The sequence below is a fragment of the Ascidiella aspersa genome, chromosome 9, assembly GCF_963924565.1.
Source record: "Ascidiella aspersa chromosome 9, kaAscAspe10.2, whole genome shotgun sequence".
NCBI classification, from domain to species: domain Eukaryota; kingdom Metazoa; phylum Chordata; class Ascidiacea; order Phlebobranchia; family Ascidiidae; genus Ascidiella; species Ascidiella aspersa.
Window position 1 is genome coordinate 12,508,434 of NC_139455.1, and position 13,504 is coordinate 12,521,937.

General features: G+C 36.0%; 1 protein-coding gene across 3 annotated transcripts in view; it reads left to right on the top strand.

Moving 5' to 3' along the window:
* The first annotated feature begins 3,350 nt into the window (after nt 1–3,350).
* The window catches only part of LOC146133036 (uncharacterized), a 104,025-nt gene continuing 93,871 nt past the window's right edge, over nt 3,351–13,504 (top strand). For 2 of the 3 annotated variants that reach the window (XM_083397309.1, XM_083397311.1), the window contains exons 1-2: nt 3,351–3,451; nt 9,670–9,893. In XM_083397309.1, the coding sequence (XP_083253435.1) occupies nt 9,689–9,893 (205 nt within the window). In that variant the 5' untranslated portion in view covers nt 3,351–3,451; nt 9,670–9,688. Of the gene's footprint in view, nt 3,452–8,978; nt 9,090–9,669; nt 9,894–13,504 lie in introns of those variants that run through there. The other variant, XM_083397310.1, reaches the window with a different exon arrangement.

Consider the following 13,504-nt stretch of genomic DNA (forward strand, 5'->3'; position numbering starts at 1 on the left):
GAAAAACGGCGTTTCGCGTTTGATTTTGGTTTCGCTATAGCAGTGGTTCTTAACCTTTCATGGCTTGCGACACCCCTACAAAATTTTGGGTAAATCACTAGAATGTCACAATCAGTGAATCTGGAACATCAAACTCTACATACAACGTAGATAGTTATACATGCACAACGTAGGAAAGCTTACACTCTAATCTTACACATAAAGTTGTAAGAGTTGAGCAAGAATCAGATTCTTAAACATTCGCAAATATCTCTCGACTCTCGACACTCTTGGGCATTAGAAATGGCACCCCAGGGTGCCGCGGCATCCCGGTTGAGAACCACTGCGCTATAGCTTAAGACGCGTGACCCAATTAGATTAAAACATTGCCGCCTCGGACGGTAGGTTAAACCCCCATCCCTGAATTGGCCATTGCGCGATACTGTCCTTAAATATGTCTAAAGGCTGGTTCACACTAAACACGTCTAGCGTTAACGTCAAACGTTTTTAAAAAAACGCTTTCGTTTGCGGAAAAGTTGAAATATTTCTGACGCTTTCGGTTAGAAGCGAGGAAATTTGCCGTTAACGCTGGCAACGCGTTATGTGTGAACTGGACGACGCTAGCGTTAGACGCTAACGTTAGACGCTAACGTTAGACGCTAACGTTAGACGCTAACGTTAGACGCTAACGCTAGACGTTTACGTGTCTAGTGTGAACCAGCCTTAAGGCTTTTGACACGGCGAACTGGGACTCGATATATGCAGCCTTAGCTGCTTTCAGGTTTGGCTCTGAGATTATTTAAAAAATTTAATTATTTTATCTTAATCCGTCGAACCACACCGATTTTGTAAGTTGACTAGCCTTTAAAAGAAAACTTGAACGAACATTATTAACCAGAAAATTGCCGCAAATTAATTAAAGCAAGAGGCTTTTAAGCTGGATTGCAAAAAGCTGAAAACCTTTAAGAAATTGTAATACATGAAATACATTTAGTAAATCGCTACACTGGCATTTTGGTTTCGAAAACTTAAACTTCCATTGCACCAATCAGTCAAACAGCAACAGCAATCAAACAAAGGCAACTGGTAGTACATGAACAACAGCTGGAAGGCGATTGACCAATTCCGTCACAGTCCAATTATTTACAAATCGCGTTTTTTGAATTATTTATTGAATTTTAGAAAATCATCTATATATAGTTTAAATTCAGATTCTTAAACGTCAACAATATAACTATTAAAGTTCCAAGTACTAAAACTGGAAAATATTTTTATCCTCAGGATAGTTTGTAAAAATAAATTCGGATTCAATGTGTTTATTTTTGTAGTGACGAAAACTTTTAATCACCAGAAACACTGTTAAACGAATACAAAAAAAATGGCGGCAATATTAAAATATTGTTGCTTTATTTGACAATATTACGCGGTTGTGCGAAAGTTGCTCGTACCGCCTTATCGGAACTGTCCATTGATATACTATAACGATACAATACACTACTAAACAATGCTGGCAACAACAGGTCGGATTGTCTGTAAAGCTATTAGGGAACAATGTGGCCTATTAAATTACAAGCCTCGAGAATATTGATCTATTTAGATAGGCACAGAATAATTTTATCAGAGTTGTTTATTGATGCTGCTAATACTATTTCATTTGCGTTAAGATATTGATTGAAGGTTGAAATCATTGTTAGTTTAAAGTTGAATTAACAGTGGAAGTGTTCGTCTGTCTATATTAGAGGCCAGGGGTAGCCAAGTGGTTTAATAAGCAAGTCGCACATATGGTTTTATTTTTTTTACACTTTTTTAATGTCTTAAACTCTTTTGAAATAATAAAATTGTATTTTTATTCGCCATTCTAGTTTTTTCTGCGTAAGAAACACATTTTTTAATGCCAAATGGTAGTTACATAAGGTTGTATCGATGCTCTACAATATTAAAATAAGCCAAGATTTTTAAATAAGCCAAAGATTTTTGATCCAACGCAGAAATTCTACCTTGAAAGAGCAATTTATACTAAACTTTGGAACGCTAAAGCAAAGTTGGCCTATTTATGTGAAATAAATACTTTAGGAAGTTTAAATTTAATTAATATTGCTTCGGTAAACATTAGGGTTGTTCAGATTTTGATTTTTTTCAAGTTAGCTAATCGAAGTGTTTCCCGTGGTTTGGACCTTAAAAAAAGGATTGACAAAAACTTATTGAATTTTTTTTCATTTCGTATCGTTATAGCGCTTAAAGTTTACCAGGTAAATCTGAAAAAATCGGATCGGATAAACTTGCTAAATTGGCCTTATTGTACGGAAACGATGGAAGTTGAAAAAAAAAACAATACTAAAAAATGTTATTTGCAATAAATTAACAACGAATACGCATATACAACAGAAAGCAGTGCAAATTAGCTAAAAAAATCATTTTTTGCCAAGGTTGATTTTTTTAAGTCGGGAAACAATCGCCGGTCTTCTACGACTTGCAAGAGAATGCGCGCTGCATTATCAGAGATGTATGTTGAGTAATTACTGTTTTTTTCACAATTGCTTTGCGAAATGTGGCAGAATTACTTACAAATATAAACTATTTAAACAATTTTTTTAAACGCTTAATTTAAACTCAATGCGTACATACGTTAACTTGTAAGACATGTTAAAGTTGTTTGTTCTTAACAATGGTAATTTCTTTGTAAGTGCAGCATTGAAATATATTCCAGAAAAATTTTAAAATGAGCTTCAGCCGGGCTTACAAACCAAATCCTGGTTTGCGATTTATGCTGCTTATCTGCGATCAAGTTTATTATATTTTAAATAATGGAATCGATAATTAATTAATTATATTGTTTTACAAAAGTTCGCCGAACTTTATTCGTGGAAATGTCGTCATAGTTTTCGTATAGATCAGTGATTCTCAACCTTTTTTAGAGCAAGAGCCGCATTTCAAACCTAATGTTTGCAAGGAGCCGCATAAAAAACAACAGTAGGCATATAATTTAAAAATATTAAGAAATCAACAAGAAAACATCAAATATACATTACGCTAGCCTAGGCTAACTAATGAACACTGTTTGCCATAGCTTGTCGATCAGGACTAAATATATTGTGACGTAACAAACCACAAAATTATTTTAAAGTGCCGGATGGAAGTACCCGGTAACATTAGTACTTCGTACTCGGGATCCTTGCTTATACAACTCATTAATTCTTGATTTCTTTTACTTACTTTGTTGCAATTCTGCCACTTCTAACTAATTTTTCACTCGGTTAGAGAGCCGCAAAATGTTCAGTTGAGAGCCGCATGCGGCTCTCAGAGCCGCGGTTGAGAATCACTGGTATAGATGATAGATGCGGTGCATGACAAAATATCTTTATCTTTTGTACAGTATTACAGGTTGATTACGGTTGTGGTAATTCTAAAATAGTCGAATATTTTACTGTCACGTCTGCTGTTACAATTTATATTACATACGAAACATACTAAGGTAATTATTTGTTTTCTGCTGATTGTAGGCCTACATCAGTAAGATCATTGAAATTGTTTTTGTGCGACGAATTCTAATATTGGAGAACCAGGGGCAAACTAGGATAGTTGAAAATAATTTTAACGTTGAAGTCATAAAGTGGGTCATAAAACAACTCGTGGAAAAATATGCAACTAAAAAAATCCGTAAGCTTGCACAAGATTAAAAACGTTACATAGCGTTTATCCTGTTCCAAGATGTGTTACTTACTAACAATAAGAGGTTTGACTCCCTTATTGCAAAAACAATATAGAATAACGCGAACCTAAATACTTTTGGGTATTAAGAAAAAAAGTTCTGGAATTTAAAAAAAACACAGAAAAGTTAACATAGTGGGCACTGAGAAATGAAATACAGTGCAGGGAGCGTTGTTCCGTATGAATCCAGGGGGCGTGATCACACAATATACACAGTGTTTGCTACAGTGTTTATGTAGGATAAATGTTTCACTTGCTGAATCCACGATGTTTATCCCCTTCAAATGAAGTTATACCTACGAACATTATGAGCCAGGCAACGAAGCGTTGGTCGATTTTCGACCAGCATACCTCTGGGCCCGCGTAGATCAGGCGGTAGAGCGACGGTGTCGGTTAGCTGGCCGGGAGTTCGTACCTTACCGAAAGCTAGTAGTGTTGTAGCCTATCCTATATATAGCCTTTTTACAGTAATCGTGTTTAGGACGACTGATTTCGAAAGGCCTTTGTTATACTATAGTAATGTGAGCCAATATAGTTGAACAGAAGAGTTTGATTACAGTAGGGCCGGATTAAAGGTAGGAGTAGGCCTAAGTAGCCTTACAGCTAGCAAAAGCCCTACAAAAATTAAACCTTTGAAAAAATTGAGGGCCGAATTTTTCAAGAGCCCAAGGCCCAAGGGTTCTTAACCTTTTTTGTATGCTTTACCCTCTGAACGAAAATGGATATCAAATTTACCCTCAATATATAAAGTGGTGCTCATTTAATAAAAAACGAAAGTAACAAATTACATCAGTTATAATCAGTGCAACAGCTCCCCTTGCTTTTTGGCAGCGAGTTTCAATGTCTGGCAAATTAGTAGATAATGCACAACGAATATAATATTCAACAAGTTAAATCAGTTTAGTGCTTTAGATTTGTTAGTGCAATGCAAAGAAGCCGCTTTGCATCGGTTAGTTGAAGAAAACGGAACCAGAATATTCAGAGCTTGAATACATAACCTTGGATTTATCCCCTAAAAGGAGGAAATTTACCCCCTTGGGTAAATTTACCCCAGGTTAAGAAAGGCTGCTATAGCCTTATTAGCCTATAGTGCTTAGTTCGGCCCTGGATCACAGAATATATACATTACGTATATCAGAGGTTCTCAAACTGTGTGTCGCGACGTTTTGATCTTTATGGCGTATTATTATTCACTAACGCAGTGGTTCTCAACCTTTTATGGTTCGTGGCCCCCTTTTAAAGGCCATCGACCCTCGTGGCCCCCCTGCTTATAAAAATACCTAGCGTTGTGATTAACTGTTTTTACTTGTTATTTGTTTTACTGATTTCTTCATGTTACTAACAAATACGGCTATTAATCAACGAATAGATCCACTAGTTTCTAAAGATTACTAAAAATTTAATAAAATCAGTAATTTTCTAAAATATAACAAATCAGTCATTTTAATTTAAATTAACATAGGCCCTAGTAGTCATTACAAAGCTTGATCTTACTAAGGTATTTTTTTATATTCGGCTCTGTTTGGTACTGAGCCAAGCGAACGTTACAAGATTCGTCAAATGATTTCTGAATTTTCGTTTTATTAATGCGTTACTATTACTTGATAAATACGCTGTGCATAACCTCGCTAAATATTGGCCTAAAATTGACTTTGAGTAACCTTGCAGTCTGCACCATACTTTCGTTTTACGAGTTTCTTTTTACAAGTTAACGCCCTTTAAGGAAATTGCAAATTTCTGCACCTGGCAATAAGCTACACCAGTGTTCAGCAATTTTTTTTTGTCGCGGCCTTAAGTACGCTTTTCTGAGGCCCATTACGTAAAAGCACTACGAAAACAGTGGATACGCACATGTAAGGATTGGAAACTTGCTCGAAATCATTTATAGTATAATTTAACAGAAATTGAATTGTATAGTTATAAGTCACACGATGCAAGAAATCACAAAATATCGCTTTTTGGCTGAATAGATTGAAATATAAAACTTACAAAAGTGCATATAAATCCTTAACGCCGTATGATCAAGTAATTTAAGAAACGTGCTGTTCACGAGCTAACCGGTGTGGTATTATGCAAATAAACCAAGTTTATCGCACAAACCGCAAAAAAATCATCTCCACAGCTAAATGGCGGCCCCCACTAAGTCGTACAAATTTCGCACGAAACACATAAAAGGAATACATTATGGTCATTATGTTAATCTTGTTTTAAAGTTTAAATAAATGTTACTCATGATACAATACCCATATTACAAAATTGATTAAAAAAATACAACTATATATATTTTGGTAGAAATTGCATGTTGTTGGCCGTAGGGAGTCTAAGTTCACACAGGATTAGGCTGTTGACACCAAGAAAATGTGATGTATTACACGGCGCCTTGATTATCAAAAGAGGAATAAAAGCTAAGCGCGAAGCTCGACAAAAAATTTGCGTTCACATACTCCACGCTGAGACAATATAAAATTACTTAGCCATGTCAATTTTAAAATACAGTGCAATGAATGTACGGCCATCACGCGGCCTACAACTATGTGATAACACTTAACTATTTAAAAGTAACTGGCGACCCAATAAATATGACTCGGCGGCCCACAGTTTGCCGACCACTGGGCTACACGTTGTCGCCCAACAGCATTCGACGCACACTTAATGATTAGGCGAAGGTTATCGGCAAGTAATAGGCCGCCTGATAAACGCTGGCTCCGCACTACTTGGCTACATATAAAGCAGCAATGTTATTGTTTAGCCATAGCGACACGCCTTGCCAATGGCGAACGTTCGTTTAAACCAGTAGTCGGCAAACTTTTTTGTCTCGGCCAAAAAGTACTCTTTTCATAGCTATTACGAAGGCCCATTACGTAAACCACTACCAAACAGTGGCGGATTCAGGACATTTGCTTTTAGGGTGAAATATTATTACAAAGCGCCATTATGCCCCCAAACACTGCCATATCATAATGTAACACATAATATAAAAGACAAATATACTCGCGAAGCGCGAAAATGTTTTTAATTAGATAAAGTTTAAGTTGGCAAAAAATATAGTTCGACAGGCTCTCAGGACCACATTTTGCACGTGGGCCTTTCCAAGCTGAGCCAATTTAAAAGTCTATGGCACACAAACTTTTAAAATAAAGTGCAATGATTGTACAGCTACGCGGCCCACAACTACATTATAACATTAAAGCCATTCAAAAGTAAATCACCTTAGGAAAGTGCAACTATATTATCACTACCACATCATTAACATTAATTATTATTAATACATCACTAACACTAACCTTAACCTTACCAAACGGTTTCACACATTTTCAATTCGTGTCAAAAATTAGTGTCTTAAGTATTGTATTTTACATTATTTTCTGTGGGCGTTAAACTTGTTGTTTACGACTAAATGTTCGTATTACGTCACAATACTGAAAAAGAGGCGTGATTTGTGCTGCGTTAAAGCAGGCCATTTTACATTAAAAGTTAAGAGGTAAACACGTTTGTTTTTGTGCGACTGAGAAACCAAGCTCAAAGCGAAACTTACAGCTCACACTTCTGGGCATAGGCTGAAAAGCGTCGAAGTATAGTTTGTTTTTTTCAACAGCGTAACTTATGAAATTAGGTTTAATGGCGTCTCCGGGATACGGAAATTAGATTTCCGGTTTATTTAAGAATCCAGGACGACAGATTTTGGATTCGTTTGTCGAGACGATCGAGCTGTGTGTGCATCTGTGTTTTCAAAACCTCTTTTGCCGAACATCAAGCATAAAACGACATTTTGAAACGAAGCAAATCCCATTTTTTTGGTTTGACGTAAATGGGTAATCTACAGGCGAGTCGGAGCCTGACTCGGGATTTGACGAAAATGCATATTTGGCTGAAGTCGGAATCAAGTTCAATTTTTTAAGCTCTGGTTGCCAGTGCAAAATCAAAACATAGCAAAATGTTTGGCACGCGAGTTGTTGATATATTAAAATTATTCATAAACTGGCACACTGCATACGATAGGTTGCCGACCCCTGGCCTAAATAATAAACAATAAAACAATTTTAAAAACTGCGTTTCCGTGGTTAAAGTTTGCCAAGATTAAATTTTTGGCTACTTAATACAGCGAAATCAAAATACGTAAAAGCGTGTCCAGGCGATTAAACGAGGGGCAATAGAATTTATTTTTGATTTTTGAGACATTATGACCTATTAGACAGCCCAGTACAGTTCCAGTTATTTTTCAAAAGATCCGGTTTCGAAAAAAACGGTGTTACAAACAACTTTACGGTAATTTACACTTTATCCATGTAGAGAAAGAATCCCTTCCAGAAAAATATCCAGCGCTTTGAAGAGGTGGGGTTGGCGAACTTTTTTTGCACAATGCGCGCAAATATTAGTAAGAAATTTGCGCATATTTTAAGATTCCTTCAAAAATGTGCGCACTTTTTTCACAATGTAATTGTTACACCAATTTACTGAAGCTTTACTTAACGGCCTGCCGAATGCCAAGCGCTACATGAATTGTCTTTAATATTTTTATATTTAGTAATAGGCGAAACGCAAATAAAAGAATATAACACGTAAAACAATAAAAAGAGACCAACGGGCTACATATAAAGGAAAACCCGACTTTCCTAATTTTCCCCTGTTTTACAAACAACCACAACGAGGGGAGAAATGGTGTCAGTGCCGAATGTAACGAACTATGAGGTGCCAACAAAAAGTGAAGAGATAAAAAGTAAAAAGTGAAAGTTGAGGTGCAGAAGTGAAAAAAGATAAGTTGCGTGAGTAAGAAAGAAATATTGAAAAGAACAACAGACGTACAAACGACGAAATATTAAAACAATTACGTACGCACAAACGATAAAGTAATCCGTGCAACATATTCATCTTAAAGCTTCTTCAGATCGGCAAATGATGTGAAGTTTACGTGGCTGCATCAGCTGCAGTGCTTGCCTTTAAGTCGTTCAGTGGTTTCTGCTTGAAACGTGCCAAGTGCAGAACGAGTCTCGACTTGTTGTTGCTAAAGTTGGGAAGAATGATGGAGATTTCAGTGTTCAGTCGTTCCGCTATTTCTTTCGTCGCTAAAAAAAAAATTTTTGGCGGAAAAAATGTGAACTGGTGTGTTAATTTGTTTAGCGGATTAAAAACGTTTCGTACGACGTCACAAAATGTGATAACAAGATTTCATAAAACAAGTAACCTAAATAGGTCTGATATAGCTGGTCAAACACGTGCGTTAATCTCTAACTGAAATTTAGTTTGATAGGCGCTAAATGCCCACAAGAATCAAATACGATGATTTAGTATTTGTTTTGTAAAGCCATGTGGAAAACAATTACACAGCTCGCCATCAAATAGTGAATTTGCATCGCTTTGGAGGGGAATCATTCTTAATCTACGCCTGCTATCACCGAACATAGGTCAGTAAGGTAAAAAGGGCTCAAACTATAATTGCAACAGAGGTTTTTTTTGTTAATACATCGTTCCAAGCACTACGAAAAAACGCTCATGGAAAGGTTCCAGGCACTCCAAAAAAACGTCCAGGGAAAATATTATGTCTTAGATGTCATAATGACGTCATCGTTATTCGTTATGGGCATCATGATTCAAAATGCTTCATATTAAAAAATGTACTGAGTGTGTCAAAAAATCCATTTGGCCAAAACGCGAAAACGAATTGATGACGTCATTCAGATGCAATTAACAAACAAAATTGTACGTCGTCAATTTTAAAATTAGCGTAAGCACTAGGAAGTGACCACTTGTTAAAGCGAAAGATCACGAGCGCAAAACGATAGCTTAACAACTTGATGATGCAATGCAAGTGAAATAACCATTCAGACTTATAATAAAGTACAAGTTCCATAGTGCCTACATGTGAACAACCAATATTAGAGTTATGTCTGAACTTACTTTAAACTTGAGGTTATGTATTACAATTTAAAAATAGATTCTTACATGCGTCAGTTGACAAAATAGTCGAATATACCTTTTTTAAAGGAAACAACCGAAGGCAACTATGGCACACCGCCATGCAGCTCTCGATGGTTGGATATCCATACCACAAAGTGTTGCCACCTCGGTCACCTTGAATCAAAAGCACGCCCGAAGCATTACCAACGGTTTGCTTAAAACTCTGGACGAAGTTGTATCAAAACAACATAATCGGAGGAAAATGAAAGCGCTCGAAAATCAACAACTGTTTGTTAAAACATCAAATGACAGTAAGCATTATATTAGATTTGCTTATATAGGAAAATATGACCTTGGAATAAAAAAATAACATTTTTATGGTGCGAACTTCACAAATGCGCCGTGCATTTTTTTGTGGTTTGACATCAAAAACACGCAACACGAAAACCAAATTTTAACAAAAGTGCAGGTTGATTGTAATGCTTGCTATTACTCCGTCATCCAAAAAAAAAATGCCACGCAGATATTCAACACTTGCTAAAAGCCCACTGCGAGAAAGAGATGCTCAACTTAGACACCTAAGGCCCCAGTACGAAATTAATCCCCCTTGCATATTTTAAAGCGTTAATAAGCCGACACAAAGCACGCAATTTTTTATAGGCCTTCTGAGTATAGGAGGGCTACACACAGTTTGCTAATACACGCATTTTAGAAAAAGATGGGCCCACACGATCTTATGTTATAGACCTCGGCATGGAAGAAAAAAAGGCCTCAAGCATTTTTATATTTGTTGGTATAATCTCTTATAAAAAATATAGACGATTCACAGATATTTTATTCTCATAGGCTTATTAGAGAAAAAGTATACCTCGGAAGTTTACATGTGTTTTTAACTGTTCCTGACGAAGTACACGAAGCACACTCATTTATCTATATGGCAGTAGTCTTCTGCATACAAATAATACAACGCACGGCCCATGCAGGTTTCTGTGCGTTTACATGTTTTATGAAGAGCTTTTTCTGTCGAATAAAATAGTTGTTTTTGTGTCACTGGTCCGATTCACATTTTTTTAAACAAAACACATGTATTAACGGTAATAAGGTTTATCGAAAAAAAAAAACAAGAAATATGTTTCGCGGCCCACTGATAATGATGTCTGCCCTGGGTTTGGATTAATTTGTTTCAGGCGAAAACAATTTGGATTTATTTAACAATTCGTTTATTATTTTAATATGGTAAGCGTTTATTTGCTGAAAGTACCCTTTAAACATGTCTTGATCGAAAAACGCTTTATTTTGTTCTAAAACTGTAAATCACGTCTTCGGGTTCATTTTAACGTCTTACATTTTTATGACTTCTTTGAAACTTTGCAATATTGCTTAGTCTCAAGAACAGGGGTTCTTAACCTTTTTTGTACCGTATATTTTACCCTTTTACAAAAATGAATATCAGATTTACCCCCAATATATAAAATGGTTATATTTATTTTAAAAACGAGTAGCAAATTATATCAGTTATGATGTAACAATGAAGTTACTAAGAGAAAAGGATGTTGCCAATTAACTAAAATAGCTATCATCGTAAAAAATAATGTTACCGACACTAGATGATAAATAATTAATAGACTACTATAGGCTAACTTTCGATTTAGCAGTTAATCTGTAGGAAAGTAGGCCACCAATACCTATGGCTTGCACACTTTTTCTGTCGTGTCAGCTGATGTGGATATTTCGATTGATAGCTTATTTACCCCCTAAAACGAGAAAATTTACCCCTTGGGATAAATTTACCCCAGGTTAAGAAAGGCTGCTCAAGAAGATGTCTACAGGTTGTTTAATAATTGTATATCTACCAACCCATAGAAAAAGAGGTACCATTTTTAGTAAACTGGTAAAAACGAGTAAATTCAACCTATAAATAGAGAAGTTTTAATATTGCGTCTAAAAAGGTTTAATAAATGTTAAGAGTCTGGGGTTCTAAAATTCTGTAGTCGTTCACCCTTTGACTACTATTGGAAACCAAATTATCTCCCTAGACACTTGTTTTTAAAGAGCACTTTTACATCTCAACATTACGCAGAGATTACAACGCATTCAAAATTTCCAAAAGCTTTAGCTTCCTAAAAAAAATTGCTACGTTATATTTTATAGGAAAAATAATTTACGCAAAAACACCTAGTATATAATTAAAACAGAACGAACATAAAGTGATGTTTTTTCTCTTCTTCCCTGAGGAGTAAGGGCGTATGGTTTACTGCGCTAAAGTAAGGCATTATACAAGTTACGAGGTAAACACGCGTGTGTTTTTGTGCGACTGCGAAACCAAGTTCAAAGCGGAATTGATAGTTTACACTTCTGGGCATAGACTGAAAAGCGTTTAACTATATTCCAACATATCAGACACATTACTGTATTCGTGACTACTAAGGGTTCGTCTTGATTTACTTCACTTCATTTTTTTTTGAGCACCAAGAGACGACGAAGATTGTTAGCCATGGAAATGTTTAACAGAATCTGGTAAACTCATAGGCCTAACTGGCAAAAGTATGCTAAGTGGGTAAACAAACAACAAGTAATTGAGCACCAGGAACGGAAAGAGAAGTGAGACATAGAGGCTTAGGGTACGTATAGAATGGGGAGCTCGAAGTAAACTAGCTTGAGGAACTGAGAATTGCTGAAACCAACAAGCTTGTGGAAACAAAATAGCCGATGCTTAGGCGGAGCGTGAATTTTATCTGGAAATAAAAAAGTTGGAGTTACAACTAGCTGAAGGACAAAAAACACTTTTTGTCGTGTTTTTTGTCCTTCAGCTAGTTGTAACTCCAACGTTCACAAAAACACTTTTTGTCGAATTTTAGTGTAGATCCCCTGGAATTGTTAGGTTGCGTCCAAAAACCCCACAAACCAAATCTGAGCACATTTGGTTCAGTATTGACCGTGCTACGCAAACTTGAAAATTCAGATTTAGGAAAAAAAATTGTCCTTCCCTAAAACCATTCTTTATACATTGTTTGCATTGATTGCACAGGAATATATGTAAGCTATAAATAAACCTGTTTTACAGTTTAAAAGTAAGTAGTCATGGTATAAATGTCACATTTTAATAATATTTGTTTGTTAGGTTGTTTTATACAAAAAATGGCTAGCATGTTTTCATGAATTTTAGATAAGTACCGGTAGTTGATATAATTGTGTGAATACTAAATGCACTATTTTATTGATTTGGTGTCATGTGTGCTGCATCTACATTATTTTAGACCTAAAAAGATATTTTCATTAGTTTGCCGAATTTTTTGTCAATATACTCCTTCGCTATAATTTAGAACCCACTGATGGTTAATCATCAGGCTACAGCTGATGGGCAATCTTGGTAGAAAGCCTGAACACCACGTCAAGGTCTTGTCCATAGTTCAGGTTTCGTTTTTTGTTTTACTCAGAGAAGGAAACCTTGATCTTATAGTAAAGCATTGAGTATTGATGTTGTGCTTACTACATCTGAATTGATAGAGAACTAGATAGTTCTGTCAGTGTGGATTTCGTGAAATCTGGTAGCAATCTTCGTGCGGTTTTTTCACACTGTAGAATTAGATTTCCTTGTTTTTGGGTTAGTATATTCTTGTTTTCTTCCATCGCAACAGATTTTTAGTCTTTGGGACAAAAGTCGTTATGACGCAAAAAGACCTTAAACCGTAACGTCAGTTATTGTTGCATGCTCTTGGGTAAATCAGGACATTCTTAACACGGTTTGTCTCGAAATGTAAACATTTCGCAAGAATTGTATATGATTGTAATCTGATTGATGTTTAATTCATCAAAATTGGGGTTCTCGTGCCTCAAGGATGACGTCAAGCGGTTTTGTAGGTCCCGATAAGATTTTGAACGTCTTGAGAACCCATTTTATATCGTACTGCATGAAGGAAGC